Genomic DNA, 16123 nt, shown 5'->3' on the forward strand with positions numbered 1-16123 from the left:
TATTGCATTTATTCAAAAGTACATAAATATGTTACATAACACATAATGTAAACATTATAAAACTTGACTTGAATAATAAAACATTCTACTAAGAAAGAAAGATTGCGCATGAAGATTTTTGTGCCCACCCAAGTCAGAGTCCCTCGTTTACGTCACAGAAGCATGGTGGCAGGGAATCAAAGTCGGCATACAAGCTACATTCGTCACAGCATTGGAGGTTGGGATAAGACCCAGCAGTGATGGCTGCGGCCGCGACCTTGTCCAGGGGTGAATTTTTTAAGGCCAAACAAAGAGGTGCCTTTGAACATCTTAAGAAAAGACATACGCAAAGTATAGGATTAGAATTTTTCTTCTCCATCCATTTGTCACAATTATCGGGGGTACCTGGGAAGTTTAGGGCTGGAGCCAATTAAATACATGACACCAGCCCCAAACTAGAGTTCTCTGGCCCTGTCCCAAGTTCCTATCTAACCCCCTCCTCTCCTAGGATTGTTAGAAATGTAAAATCAGGTTGCAGCAAATAAAGGAGAGCAAACTACAAGCGTGGATCACCCAGCGGATCACTACAGGCCCATCAAGTGCAGAGCGTGATTGGGAAGAGGGTCAACTCAGTGAGGGTAGGTGAAGCAAAGCAGCACCCAGCCACCCAGCCGAGAACATTCTACTTATGAGCTCACAGCCCTAAGCCAGAAGGGGAAAAAAACCAAGGTTCTACACTCACCTGCCTTTGCCTTTTCCAACCCACTTGCCCTTCCTGGCCTCACCCAGGGTGGGGCCACAGGGCAAGGAATGACCTTGCTCAAGCAGAGAGCCCCAGGTATCCTATTTGAGGGGGTATTTTTCACTCTTACCCACATCACTCACTTCAATGCGTTGGCTACTTTGTAGTAAAGACAGATGACAACAGCCATCAGCACAAGCATGGCCACCAGGATACCGCCAGCAATGCTGAACATAATTATTGTGTTGACTTTAGTAGACTTATCTAGGCAGAGAAGCGAAGGCAAGCGGTGAATGTGGCCTCCCTCCCCACACACCCACCTAGCGACCTCAGCAGCTTCCTCTAGTGGAAAAAGAATGAAACCCAAACCACGGATCCTTATGCAAAATGAGTCTTCCCAGAAAGCCTAGGACCCTACGCTGGCCCAGAGAGGGGGAAAGGGTGTATGTTTGAATGAGAGGAGACTGAAATACAAAATCCAGAAAGAAAGAAGAACGTGGAAGAGTCCCATTCTTCCTTTCACAGGAAGTAATGCGCAGCTATACAAATGGTTTTAGTCCCAAATACCTGGATTTCCTGAGATACATTCATTTTCAGATTCAGAATTAAGTCCTCACTCGATAGCAAGCTAAAAAATCTATGGGAACGATTAAGGGGATGACTTTTTAAAAAGGTTATGTTCAACAATGCTGATCATATACAAATCCATTTTGTAAGTGATACATGTTTCAGGAAAACAGTTTTCTATTCTCCCACTGACAACGGCCATTTTTCCTTCTAAATCCTCCCAGGAAATCCAGTTTTTCTGGAATACGCAATTTTTTTAACCTTATTCCCTGAAACTGGGGGAAAGTGAAGAAGGACTGAAGAATAAACAATCCAACTGCCAAAACATACTTACTATTTTTTTCTTTAAAAAAAAATTTTTTAAACATTTATTTACTTTTGAGAGACAGAATGAGACAGAGCATGAGTGGGGGAGTGGCAGAGAGAGGCGGGGACACAGAATCCAAAGCAGGCTCCAGGCTCTGAGCTGTCAGCACAGAGCCCCCGACACGGGGCTCAAACTCACAGACCGAGAGATCATGACCTGAGCCGAAGTTGGATGCTTAACCGACTGAGCCACCCAGGCGCCCCCATACTTACTATTTTCTAACTCTTCCATGCTCGATGAATGCCGGCAGTAAAACAAAATTACAATTAATATAAACTTTAGGGAACAGTACATCTTATCAGGAATTTCTCAAACTTTTAATTTGAGAAAGAAAGTTCTAATTATCCCTGTTAGGAGTAATTAAGATATGAAGTTTGAAGAGCTTATTTTCAGATGCATAGTCTCCACGAGAGCTGGCAGAATGCACAGCCAATGTCCAGCTCCAACTTCTATGCCTGTCAGGCCATACATGGGCTGTGTGACATCAACACTTCAGACACCAACGCCCTTTCACAGAGTTCTGAATTCCATTCCACGTTCAGATATATGTTAGGACCAACAGCAAGACGAATGTCCAAATCCTATTCTAAATAATTTACTCTCAGTCTCACCTTTTTAAGTTTTCTTCCCTCAGAGAACCTTTTAGGGCTTGACCATTAATTAAAAGCAAATCTGGATTTCAATAAAGTAAAATGACAGTAGTGTGGTAGTGTGGAGAGTCCAATATCTAAAAATACTCATATATTTAAAAGTTCAATTATAGAAGACTGGGTAGACTTTATGTTGTGGCAACACAATAGAATAATATATAGTTGTAGTCATTCTACAGGACTCAGATATAGGTTAACAGACTTTGGGACATTATACTTCTTGGCTAAGGCAAAAAGATTTCAAAAAGTAATTTGAATAGGATGCCTGTGATAAATCAGGATTCTATTATTCTGAAGTACTCACACCTAACAAAGCTCGTTCAATTAAATGAGGAAACTATTTTAACTATGAAGGGTTATTCCTTGTTGCTTTGTCCAAACCCTGGGTGGAATCACAAACAGCAGGGGAGTTATCAACAAAAACAGTGGCATAAGACCTCTGAAAATTCTTTCCTCTCTAAAAGCAATGAGGAATCTAGCAGAAAAACTGACTTTTTCAGACTCTGAAAATTAAAAGCTTGGTGCAGCTCAGGAAACATTTATTTAAGAAGAACTGAATCTTAGTATAAACAGCAAGGTTTATCACATTGTTCCATCCTTCACTCTCCAGCTCCATGGCAACCTTGAAAATAATGGCCCAGGCTCCAATGCAGCCACCAAAGGGAAAATAGAGGCAAAGCTCTATCAAAGCCTTATTCCCAAAGAATTGTCATTATTTGACCTGTGTGCCGGTTACCTGAAAATCCTCACCTGCAAAGCTATCTGTCTGTATTTGACATAACTTAAGAGTTCACCCAATGCAAAAAGTCTTCTTCTAAGGGGATTTTGGCAAAAACAATTACAGACAATAGTTTTAACTTCCTGGCTGCCTGAGGTAGTGGATAACATTCGGGGCAAATCACAGAGTAGCCAAACAGCTTAAAGGAAAAGTTGGTAAATTAGATGTCCACAGGAGTTTTGAAAAGCTCTGATATATTCCTGGGACTCTAAGCCATGCACAGGTGTAGGGTTGTGTGCATGTCTAAGGCTGTGAGCATACTCAAGAAAGACATGAGATGGCGCTAAGCATTCACCTCTCACTGACCTTGAGGCTTTTTCCAAGCAAAAAGTGAAGGCTATGGCAGAGTTTTCAATTGCTTGGCTGATTGTCAAAGGCATGCCCCAATGCACACAGAGTCCCTCATGAAAGACTAGTGGATTTAATTGGTTCCAGGCATTTAAGGTAATCTTTGTCCAATCATTAGCTGATTACTAAGCTAATCAACAGAGACTTCAGTGTCCACCTACAACAAAGATTACAGATTTTATAGAATTTGTTGAGAAGTCACCAAACAAAAACAAACTCTGGATGGCAGGGAGAATCAGATTTCCAGAGCTGCCATGTTATATTATTTTAAATGTCTAGTTTTCATTGAGACTACAAGACATGCAAAAAAAAAAAAAAAAAAAAAGAGAGATAGAGAAAAGAAAGAAAAAGGAAGGAAGGAAGGGAGGGAGGAAGGAAGGAAAGAAAAAACAAAAGTATGGCTGATAAAAGTAAAGTAATTAATAAAAAACTTTCCCTAGGAAGCCCAGACATTGGCCCTACTAGACACAGGTTTTAAATCAACTATTTTAAATATTTTCAAAGGAATCCATGTCTAAAGAACTAAAGTATGAGAATAATGACTGTGATGGAGAGTATCAACAAAGAGAGAAATTAGTAAAGAGTCAAACAGAAATTTCGGAGTTGGAAAGTGTAACTGAGAAAAATTCATGAGAAAAGCTTAACAGCAGATCTGAGCAGGCAGAAGAAATAATCAGTGAACTCAAAGATAGGTCAATTGAGAATATCCAGTCTGAGGAACAGAAAAAAAAAGGATGAATAAAAATCAACGCAGAAATTCCTGTTCCACCACAACATGTAAAAAGCTTGGGAGTTGCCATCCTCAAAATAAGAAAAAAGCTGAACAATTGATAATCATAATGTCTTCCTAGGTCAACCAGTGAATTGAAGTCACAGGGCAAATAGACACCCCAAAACTGAAGAGACTGGTGAATATAGAGAATCACAGCTTCTCAGAAGCAGAAGCCACTGCTAGAGTCAGCAACTGATAGGAATTTTTAAATGGTAATTGACAAATTGCTGGAGGCTGAATGAGGACCAGCATGGAAGAAACAAATTCTTGGGGTCCCAAGTTTCATCTGGGAGGGGAGCCACTTTCATGAATTTTACCTCAAGGAGATCAACTAGATCTGTGAAGACCACAGAAAAATCCCCTCATGTTTTGGTCTCCACTGATACCGCAGTGGAGGCGGTCTTATTCAGGAGGTGAAAGTCCTGAATTTCCAGTAAGCCTTCTCTGATACTACCCCAGCAATTAAGCAGAATGGTGCCTCATTATCACTGGGTCAAAACGAAAAGTTCACACTTCCCAAGATCTCCACCGATGGGGGTGTTATCACCCAGTGTTCTCTGACACTAGTCTGGCAAAAAGGGGTGATCTGGGACAATACTTTATAGCCTGGTGAGAGTGAAAGTCTAGGTTAAGTCTTTACTGGGGAGGGGGGCTGCGGGTGAGCCACAGTTTTTTTCTGGGATATTTGGCTGGAATACAGGCTCCCTGTCTTGTCAGGCTCCTCCCCTCCTTTTTTTTTTTTTTTGGTCCTTTGGCTAGAGACAACAGGGTTTTGCTTTTTTGGTTTGTTGGCTTGTTGTTTGTTTTTGTATTTTTTTGTTTTTTGTGTTTGTTTTTGTCTGCACCTATTGGTGTTTCCAGGTTGCTGCTTCTTCATCTCCAAGTCTGGAAATATGAGGCAGTAACAAAACCCAGAGAGCTCACCACCATGTTCCTTGGATTTCAAGTTTCCTAACTTGTCTGTTTTCTTCTCTCCACCTGTCAAGGCCTTGTGTTTGTTTTATACATAACGTCCAGGATTTTTAGTCACACTTGGTAGAAAGCATAAAAGTACACCTACTCCATCTTCCCAGAAGCAGAAGTCCCTCGTATGGAAGATTTGGGGTTTTGTTGTTTTTATTTTTATATTTTAGTTAACATACAGTACAATATTGGTTTCAGAAGTAGAATTCAGTGACTCATCACTTCCACACAACACCCAGTGCTCATCACAAGTGCCCTCTTTAATACCCATCACCCATCTAGTCTATCTGTCACCCACCTCCCTCCATCAACCCTGTTTGTTCTCTATTATCAGGAGTCTCTTGTAGTTTGTTTCCCTTTCTTCTCCCCAACCACACGTTCATCTGTTTTATTTCTTAAATTCCACAAGCTAAATCATGTTATTTGTTTTTCTCTGGTTGACTTATTTCACATTCTAGCTCCAGCCACATTGCTGCAAATGGCAAGATTTCATTCTTTACACACACCATATCTTCTTTATCTTTTCATCAGTCAACGGACATTTGTGCTCTGTTTAGCTATTGTTGACAATGCCTGTATGGGAGATGGTGAAATCAATCCTCTACTTAATGGCCATAGTCACTGTGCCAATCCTGCACTTGTCTGCCTCTGAAAGTGAATGCCTCCTTAAATCTTGTGTCCCAGGCACTTCACGTGTCATCTTAGATGGGGCCCTGTCCACCTTTCCACATAGTCTATCTCTCCAGCTTCATCTCCCACTGCATTTCCCCATATGCCATGCATTTTCATGCCACTGAGCCTTGACTAGATGGCTCTCCCAGTCCCTTTCCTCCTCTATCTGCCGTAATACTAACCCTGCAGGGCTTTACTCAATGCAACATCCTGGGTAAATTCTTCACTGCTTCCCATCTGTCTCCCATGTTAATTGCTCGTTTTCCTCTGTATCCATGACACGTGCTTGTACCTCTCTAAAAATTTGAATTCCAGGGGCACTAGGTGGCTCAGTCAGTTAAGCGTCCGACTTCAGTTTAGGTCATGAGCTCATAGCTCATGAGTTCGAGCCCCACATCAGGCTCTGTGCTGACCACTCAGAGCCTGGAGCCTGCTTGGATTCTGTGTCTGCCCCTCCCCTGCTCATGCTCTGTCTCTCAAAAATAAATAATAAACATAAAAATTTTAATTTGAGTTTCATTTGTCGTAAGGATTTCCAGTTCCTGTTTTAACTCTGAACAGACATTTGTCTTGAGTACAGGAACCTACTATGTTCACTCTCACTGAACCCAATACTCTGGAGTTGAATTAACTGTGGGGTGTTTTTCTACTTTTTATCTTACAAAAATGTTTTTTTCCAAGCTTCTTTTCTATGCCCTCCATCGAAGCAGCAACTATTCTGAGGGACATGTTCTCGAATGAGCTTAGTCATGATTAAATAGACAAGTTATGTAGACCTTCCCTACAGAGATGACCACTTCATTTCTTGGTTTCCTTTTATTCCTGTGGTTACTTGGTTGCCGTTTGAGGAGTCTGTACATTGAAAATTTGCCTTGTATCAAGGTATGTTTCACCGGGCAGAAACTCAGGATCCCCAATATCAAGAGTCCACTAGGTGCTGACACATTTCATGGGCAATGACCCAAATATGAATTTTGTCAATCTGATAGCAACTTGCCTGATCTAAACCTCTAAATTCAGACAGAGCAATAAATTCGGACGAAACAGAAAACCATGAGCATTATTACTTCATTTATTGTTCAAAATATTTTAGGGGCTCCTGGGTGGCTCAATCAATTGGGCGTCCAACTCTTGATTTTGGCTCAAGTCATGACCCCACTTTCATGAGATCGAGCCCCGTATTGGGCTCTGCACTGACAGTGTGGAGTCTGCTTGGGATTCTCTCTCCCTCTCTGTCCCTCTCCCACTCTCTCAAAATAAATAAATAAATAAACATTAAAATATAATATTTTACTCATTACTTATTAGTCAGCAACATGAAGCTACTGACCTTATTACTTCCAATATGTTTTAGCAGTATTTTTCTGATCTTCACTGGAGATGGCCAGAAGACAATGACTAAGACTTGGACAGATGAGGAAACTGAAGCACAGAGAGCAGAAGTGACTCCCTTAGGTCCCCTAGCAAGTCACTGGCAAGGCAGCAACTAAGGCCTGGTTCTGTGATCTATCCCTCCAGCCCCCTCCTCCCAGATCCAGTGCCCTTCTACCCCCTCAACATTTCTGCAACCCTCTGAAATGATGTGTGCCCCATTCACAGTGCCCACTAAACCTATCATCCAGAGGCTTTGATTTTGGCTCGGAGCTGAAAGATATGCAAACCAGTTGCATTTCATTTAGGGAAGGGCCTGGTTATTGTTAATATTTTCATCCTAAGTGCTATTCACATGTAGTGATTGGTCAGGAGTACTGAGAGTGGGGCGGGTGGGTGGCTCAGTCAGTTCAGTGTCTGGCTCTTGATTTTGGCTCAGGTCATGATCTCAAGATCATGGGATCAAGCCCAATGTCAAGCCCCATGGCAGGCTCTCTCCGTCTTCCTCTGCCCCTCTTGTGAGCATGCCTGTGCACTCTCTCCTAATAAAAGAAAGGGAAAAAAAAGGTACTCAGAGTGGTGGGAGAGGCCATGTGTTCCAGATGGCAAAAAGTAGGCAGTGGCTGTATGCAGAATCCAGGAGTTGAACTTTGTGATGTGATCCAGGTTACAGGGGTTTGTTTTCCTGGCAAATTCTTCATCATTCACACCCACAAGGACTTTCACCCAGGCCCCTTACTTCGCCAAGTGCCCATCCTGTGGCTCTCGCCTGGGGCAGGTGGTTGCAAACACCCTGCTACTTGTAAATTGCACATCTGTGGCAGAAAGCAGCCCAGGTTCCAGGCTACTGGAATAAGCCTGTGAGCACCCCCTTACTTGGCCCAGGTTCCATCTCCAGACCTCTTCCACAGCTCCTGCTCTGCTCCCAGGATCTTCATCTTTACCCTCAGACTCCTGCTCAGCTGAGGACCTTGCTATGGTTCTGGCAACTGCCATGAAAAGAGTCAGGTTTTGCCCTAAATAGGAAGGATCTTCCAAACTGAAATCCTCTTCTAGCAGTACATGCTACTATAGTATAGGATAGAATCTATACATGCCAGTTAATTCCCTGATTAATTCCCAAATCTGTGTCTGTGTAAGACTGGTTCTAATGCTTGCTTTGTCTTTTCAGCCTAAGTTTTTCTTACCTTTTAGCATGCATTATGTTTTGCTGAAAACCAGACATAATGTATCTGGAGAAATGTATAGGACCTGAAGTAATCAGGTTGTTAGTGTGGAGTTTTATGTTAATCTGGTTAAGATAGGCTATGCTTAACATTTGCTGTAACTATAGGTGTCAGAGGCTTCAATTTCCTCCAGTATTCTTGCTTTTGTTCCCCCACCCCCGTCTTTGGTTTCCCTAGAAACTCTTTTAAAATAGTCTGCATCCTACTCTTTCAACTGTCATCTGTTTTTATACTGAAGCCCTATTAATATTGGTAAGGCACTGGGGAAGGAAGGCATTCCAGAATCTTATGACTAAATCTATTTTTAGCATACCCGAGTCCCCAGCCTGTCACCATCAAAAATGTCTTTTTTTTTTTTTTTTCCCCTGCCCCTACTTGCTGACTGGAAGGCTAAAGGGGTCAGAGTAGTCTAATTGCTCATCCCCAGATCACAAAAGACTCTGGTGGTTTCCCCTGAGGGTACACCTTTGTTAAGAACACTGTGGGCTGGAGCATCTGGGTGACTAGGTCAGTTAAGCCTCTGACTTCAGCTCAGGTCATAATCTCACGGTTCATAGGTTTGAGTCAGGCTCTGTGTTGACAGCTTGGAGCCTGGAGTCTGCTTCAGATTCTGTGTCTCCCTCTCTCTGTGACCCTCCCCCACTTATGTACTGTCTCTCTCTCTCAAAAATAAATAAACATAATTTTTTTTTTTTTTTTAGGAATACTGTGGGCTGTATTTCCAAATGGTTACTTTCCCCTCCCCACTGCAGAAAGCCTGAGGGGATTCTTCTCCAATCTTCACTGTGTAAATATGGTGGGGTTCCTGGAAGTAAAACCCATAAAAGTATGGGACTACTAAATGTGGGCTCTCAGGGGTTTCCATCTCCTAGCTAGCTAGTCCACACTTGGCTTCCAGCAATTTATTAATGACCATTTAAGTGTTCCTACAAGTTACTGCCTCCAGAAGATTCTGTCCCTGATAAGCAAATCTCAAGTGTGATTTTCTGCATTTACTTCTCTCCAGTTTTCAGAGTGGCTCTTTGTTTGCCCTGTGACCTCAATTATCTGGTAGATTTTTTAAAAGTCATTGATTTTCAGTTGAAACAGCTTTTCTCTTATGATAAAGACAGTTGTGATGAATTCCAAACTCTTTGCATGTCAGAGCTGAAACCAAAAGTGTTGATTTTTTTTTTTTAATTAATAATATAAACCCACGTAAACAAAAGCTCTTTGGAGTATTCAACCCATGAGAATGTAAAGGGTCCTAGGCCAAAAGTATCTGAGAACTACTGTGTTACAATACACAGTCAGTCACGATTCACACTATAAATCCTAAGTTAATAATAAACTGCTCTTTAAAATAACTAAGCCAATCTGAAAAAGAAAAGGGAGATGACCCAAATAGATAAAATCATGAATGAAAATGGAATTATTACAACCAATCCCTCAGAAATACAAGCAATTATTAGGGAATACTATGAAAAATTATATGCCGACAAACTGGACAACCTGAAAGAAATGGACAAATTCCTAAGCACCCACGCACTTCCAAAACTCAAACAGGAAGAAACAGACAACTTGAACAGACCCATAACCAGCGAAGAAACTGAATCAGTTATCAAATATCTCCCAACAAATAAGAGTCCAGAACCAGATGGCTTCCCTGGGGAATTCTACCAGACATTTAAAGCAGAGATAATATCTATCCTTCTCAAGCTGTTCCAAAAAATAGAAAGGGAAGGAAAACTTTCAGACTCATTCTATGAAGCCGGCATTACTTTGATTCCTAAACGAAACAGAGACCCAGCAAAAAAAGAGAACTACAGGCCAATATCCTTGATGAATATGGATGCAAAAATTCTCAATAAGATACTAGCAAATTGAATTCAACAGCATATAAAAAGAATTATTCACCATGATCAAGTGGGATTCATTCCTGGGCTGCAGGGCTGGTTCAACACTCGCAACGTAATACATCACATTAATAAAAGAAATAGAACCATATGATCCTGTCAATGGATGCAGAAAAAGCATTTGACAAAATTCAGCATCCTTTCTTAATAAAAACCCTAGAGAAATTCGGGATAGAAGGAACATACTTAAACATCATAAAAGTCATTTAAGAAAAGCCCACAGCTAATATCATCCTCAATGGGGAAAAACTGAGAGCTTTTTCCCTGAGATCAGGAACACGACAGGGATGCCCACTCTCACCGCTGTTGTTTAACATACTGTTGGAAGTGCTAGCATCAGCAATCAGACAACAAAAGGAAATCAAAGGCATCAAAATTGGCAAAGATGAATTCAAGCTTTCACTTTTTGCAGATGACATGATATTATACCCGGAAAACCCGACAGACTCCACCAAAAGTCTGCTAGAACTGATACATGAATTCAGCAAAGTCGCAGGATACAAAATTAATGTACAGAAATCAGTTGCATTCTTATACACTAATAATGAAGCAACAGAAAGACAAATAAAAAAACTGACCCCATTCACAATTGCATCAAGAATCGTAAAATACCTAGGAATAAACCTAACCAAAGAAGTAAAAGATGTGTGTGCTGAAAACTATAGAAAGCTTATGAAGGAAATTGAAGAAGATACAAAGAAATGGAAAAACATTCCGTGCTCATGGATTGGAAGAATAAATATTGTTAAAAAGTCAATACTACCCAAAGCTATCTACACATTCAATTCAATCCCAATCAAAATTGCACCAGCATTCTTCTTGAAGCAATCCTAAAATTTGTATGGAACCACAAAAGACCCTGAATAGCCAAAGTAATATTGAAGAAGAAAACCAAAGCAGGAGGCATCACAAGCCCAGACTTTAGCCTCTACTACAAAGCTGTAATCATCAAGACAGAATGGTATTGGCACAAAAACAGACACATAGACCAATGGAATAGAATAGAAACCCCAGAACTAGACCCACAAAAGTATGGCCAGCTAATCTTTGACAAAGCAGGAAAGAATATCCGATGGAAAAAAGACAGTCTCTTTAACAAATGGTGCTGGGACAACTGGACAGCAACATGCAGAAGAATGAAACTAACCCACTTACTTACACCATTCACAAAAATAAACTCAAAATGTATAAAAGTTCTGAATGTGAGACAGGAAACCATCAAAACCCTAGAAGAGAAAGCAGGAAAAAACCTCTCTGACCTCAGCCGCAGCAATTTCTTACTTGAAACATCTCCAAAGGCAAGGGAATTAAAAGCAAAAATGAACTATTGCGACCTCATGAAGATAAAAAGCTTCTGCACTGCAAAGGAAACAATCAACAAAACTAAAAGGCAACCAACAGAATGGGAAAAGATATTTGCAAATGACACATCAGACAAAGGGCTAGCATCCAAAATCTATAAAGAAGTCACCAAACTCCACACCCAAAAACCAAATAATCCAGTGAAGAAATGGGCAGAGGGGCGCCTGGGTGGCTCAGTCAGTTGAGCGTCCGACTTCGGCTCAGGTCATAATCTCACGGCTCATGAGTTCGAGCCCCTGGTCGGGCTCTGTGCTGACCGCTCAGAGCCTGGAGCCTGCTTTGGATTCTGTGTCTCCCTCTCTCTCTGCCCCTCCTCCACTCATGCTCTGTCTCTCACTCTCTCTCAAAAATAAATAAAATTTTTTTAAAAAGAAATGGGCAGAAAACATGAATAGACACTTCTCTAAAGAAGACATCCAGATGGCACGTGAAAAGATGCTCAATGTCACTCCTTATCAGGGAAATACACATCAAAACCACACTGAGATATCACCTCACACCAGTCAGAGTGGCCAAAATGAACAAATCAGGAGACTATAGATGCTGGAGAGGATGTGGAGAACGGGAACCCTCTTGCACTGTTGGTGGGAATGCAAACTGGTGCAGCCACTCTGGAAAACAGTGTGGAGGTTCCTCAAAAAATTAAAAATAGATCTACCCTATGACCCAGCAATAGCACTGCTAGGAATTTACCCAAGGGATACAGGAGTGCTGATGCATAGGGGCACTTTTACCCCAATGTTTATGCAGCACTTTCAACAATAGCCAAATTATGGAAAGAGCTTAAATGTCCATCAACTGATGAATGGATAAAGAAATTGTGGTTTATATACACAACGGAATACTACTTGGCAATGAGAAAGAATTAAATATGGCCTTTTGTAGCAACGTGGATGGAACTGGAGAGTGTTATGCTAAGTGAAATAAGTCATACACAGAAAGACAGATCCATATGTTTTCACTCATGTGGATCCTGAGAAACTTAACAGAAGACCAAGGGGAAAGGGAAAGGGAAAGGGAAAAAAAAAAGTCAGAGAGGGAGAGAGCCAAACCATAAGAGACTCTTAAAAACTGAGAATAAACTGAGGGTTGATGGGGGTGGGAGGGAGGGGTGGGTGGGTGATGGGCACTGAGGAGGGCACCTGTTGGGATGAGCCCTGGGTGTTGTATGGAAACCAATTTGACAATAAATTCCATATTAAAATAAATAAAATAAAATAAAATAAAATAAAATAGCTAAGCCAAAAACTTACATTGTGATATTGGTGGGAAGTTTTTAAAAATATGTTTTATTCTTTATCTGAAGTGGGGGGAAAAAAACAAAAACAAAAAAAATCTCCAATTCATGACAAGAGTAATGTAGCACATTAAAACCAAGGTAATCTCAGCAACCACCATTCTAGCTTTGAAAAAAAAAAAAGCATAAGATTGAATTTACTCATTTCTCCTTTTTCTGCTCCTCTTACATTGTAATAAAGTTCTGAACTCATACTGCTACCCTTATCAGTTCCATGCAAAAACATATTCTGAATATGTCCAACCAAGTATAAAATAATCTCTAATCTCAATAATCATTCAGATGGTAAGGAACACAAATATGAGAATTATTTCATAAAGTCCCCAACCACAAGGGAGTTATAGTACCTAAAACTTCTAAGTGTAGTACAGAAAAATTAGTAATTAATTCTGTAGTGCAGTGGAGGTCTATACTTGGTTTTCAACAGTAAAGAGGATTTTCCCTGCTATCCAAAAAAAAAAAAAAAAAAAACCATTGTAGGTAGAGAGAAAAGCATGTGCAAAGGTAGAAGAGACCAGAATGCAGGCAGGAGACAAGAGTATGAAAGGCTTTATATGCTAAGCTAATGAACAGAGACGATGGTGACTCAGGAGCAGGACAATCAGAGGACAGTGCAAAGAATGAAATGGAGAAGATGAAAATGAAAGCTAATGACCAGTGAACAAACTCTGGGGATTATTCAAATGAAAGTGCTTGAGAACGGAAGAGGCAGAGGTGGAAAAAGGCAGGAAGGTTTTTCTCTTAAAAAAGCAAGCAAGCAAGCAAGAGTGAAAGAAAGAATGAAAGAAAAAGAAGGAAAAAGAAAGAAAGAAAGAAAGAAAGAAAGAAAGAAAGAAAGAAAGAAAGAGAAAGAAAGAAAGAAAGAAAGAAAAAGAAAAAAAGAAATCAAGACTTTGTGGTTTATTGTATATATGGGAATGAAAGAAAGGGAAGGACCACAGAACTCTATAGTTTTCTGACCTACAGCTTTCAGTTTTATGTAAGTCAACACCCAGTTGGTAATATTGATCTTATTCATTAACTTGAACCCTGAAAAAGAGTATTTTCCTTTGGGGACTGTCCAAATAGGCTACCATGGATCAATGTTAACTTATGACCATAGGAAGCCGGACATGGGAGGGGGGAGAAAACACACACACACAAAACTGTTTAGACACCTTAGAATCAGTCTAGATTCATCTTTACAAACATGAAAACTAGGACACTTACAATTAAGAACTTTTAACTTTCTGATTGCTGTACACATCAGATCCCTCGGTGGGGTTTCTCTTTCAATCTTGGTAAATCCTTCTAATATACGCTCTGGATAACAGATTACTCACAAAAAATTACACTCCAATTTTTCTAACACCACTCCACAGATAAAAAGAATGAAAAGGGTATTGTACAAGTATCCCCTGCTTTCCCAAAATTCCCACGACACCACCTAGCTTTTATGAAAGCCCTACATTAACACAGCAAGGTCTTATTTTCCTAACAGCAAATAACCTCTTCACATTTCTTTCGGTCATCAAAAACAGGCACTAATGGAGGCCTTTGCGAAAGAAAAGTGGAAAAACTAGAACTTTTGGAAACCTGGGGATGCTCTTCCCTTCCGGCCATTTCTGTGAAGGCAAAGGTTTTTTTGTTTTTTTGTTTTGTTTTGTTTTTACAAGAACACTCCACTTGCGCGCATGAGGGAAATCCGTATTCTCACTGGGCACATATTCTAACATAACTCAAGAACTCAAGAAAAACAAAAAATTATTTTGCACTGAAACAAAAAACTCAGAACATGGAGTCCTAAAACAAAATTAATATGGCGCAGAATAAGATTTCTACTTTCCGGACTGAATGCCACCATAAATACATGGCTGACAGCCCAACTACGAAGAATGCTGACATTCCAATTTTATTTGAATCTAATTCTCCAGTTCTTTTACAAGGTAAGTTGACACGACGGAGCAGAGAGGCCCCAGTTACCTTCCTATCCCATGGGGCAACTAGAAAGTTCCATCAGCTCCTTTTTCCCGGAAACAAAGCTTAAAGGTCCTTCAAGTCCCAGCTCAGATGCCACTCCACCAGCACTGGGGTCCCGCTTCTGCTCGGGACAGGTTTCTGCTCACAGCCACCGCCGCCCCTCTGGCCGCTTTCCACACCTCCCCTCCAGCGCCGAGGCTGGAAGGCGCCAGGTCACCCCGCCGCCGTCCCGCCCTGGCGCCAGCGGCTCACCGACAGGGCGACGTCCGGCCGGCGCCCCGGCTGCACTGCAGCCCGGTGACACCGTGCAACCCTCCGCCTGCTAAAGCCAAGCTGCCGGCATCCACGCACCCGCCGCCCGCGGGGACGACGTGCTGGGGGACCGCGTGGGGGGTCAAAGAAACCCCAACTGCACGGCCCGACCCACCGCCCAGGGTCTGCGGTCGGCGGGAAGGCCACGGCGTCCACCGCAGGCACAGCGAGGCTCGGCAGCAGGGCCTCCAGGTCGCCTGCAGCGACGGCACCACTCCTACCTGACGATGGACTCTCCTCGAAAGACCAACCCTCCCGGGCGGCCAGACAACCGTCGTCCACACCGCCTGCTACTTCCTCGGACCAACGTCGAAAGAGCCCCCTGCGTTCCCGCCAGTCTCGCCCCGCGCCTGCGCACAGCTCCTTTCGTAGGCCGAGGGGCCGTCGGAGCGCATGCTCCGTCCTTGAGCTCTTCCCCGGCAGGTTTGGAACCGCGTTGCTGAAGCTGGCTGGCGCGCGCATGCGCGTCTCCGGGACCTGGTTCTTTCCCCACTGGACAAGGAGAGGCTGGTCTTGGAATCGAAGCCTGCCGAGCCGGAAGGCGCTGTGCTTTTTCACCTCCGTCTGCTCTGGCGGAAACGCAAGCGGTGGAAGAGAGGTTCCGGGCTTGGCCTCGGCTGGCGGCTGCAGCATGGACACCCGGGCCGAGGAGGCGGGAGTGACTCGCCGCCCGATGCTGGCCTCTTCCTGGGATGCTGCCTGCGGAGCCCTGGCCCGGAGTCTCCATCTCACCCGGGCTGGTGTCGGCGCCCCGGACTTGGACTGGGAGCAGCTGCTGGCGCCGCCTGACCCGGGGTGAGCAGGGCCGGCGGGGACCGGGCCCGCGGCGCCGGGATGGTCGCGCTCCTGGGGGAGCCGGGAGG

General features: G+C 42.6%; 2 protein-coding genes across 3 annotated transcripts in view; one reads left to right on the forward strand and one right to left on the reverse strand.

Moving 5' to 3' along the window:
• On the reverse strand, positions 1–15735 carry LOC102967038 (protein FAM24A). The gene is made up of 3 exons (XM_042961229.1): positions 15482–15735; positions 865–985; positions 1–308 (listed from the first exon to the last, which is right to left on the reverse strand). The coding sequence occupies exons 1-3, from the start codon at positions 15720–15722 to the stop codon at positions 134–136; spliced, it is 537 nt and encodes a 178-aa protein (XP_042817163.1). The 5' UTR covers positions 15723–15735; the 3' UTR covers positions 1–133.
• Positions 15637–16123, forward strand: part of LOC102952478 (ATPase PAAT) — a 16831-nt gene continuing 16344 nt past the window's right edge. For both annotated transcript variants that reach the window (XM_042961227.1, XM_042961228.1), the window contains exon 1: positions 15637–16055. In XM_042961227.1, coding sequence (XP_042817161.1) covers positions 15721–16055 — 335 coding nt within the window. In that variant the 5' untranslated portion in view covers positions 15637–15720. The remainder of the gene's footprint in view (positions 16056–16123) is intronic.

The sequence above is a fragment of the Panthera tigris genome, chromosome D2 (genome assembly GCF_018350195.1).
Source record: "Panthera tigris isolate Pti1 chromosome D2, P.tigris_Pti1_mat1.1, whole genome shotgun sequence".
Lineage (NCBI taxonomy): Eukaryota > Metazoa > Chordata > Mammalia > Carnivora > Felidae > Panthera > Panthera tigris.

Bases quoted from the DNA above. Each gene is read 5' to 3' on its own strand.
- LOC102967038 (XM_042961229.1), bottom strand. From the start codon at position 15,722: ATGCGCGCGCCAGCCAGCTTCAGCAACGCGGTTCCAAACCTGCCGGGG. The intron at 986-15,481 runs GTAGGAGTGGTG...TTCTCTGCCTAG, and splicing joins CGAGGAGAGTCCATCGTCAG to ATAAGTCTACTAAAGTCAAC. The intron at 309-864 runs GTGAGTGATGTG...TCTTTTCTTAAG, and splicing joins AAAGTAGCCAACGCATTGAA to ATGTTCAAAGGCACCTCTTT.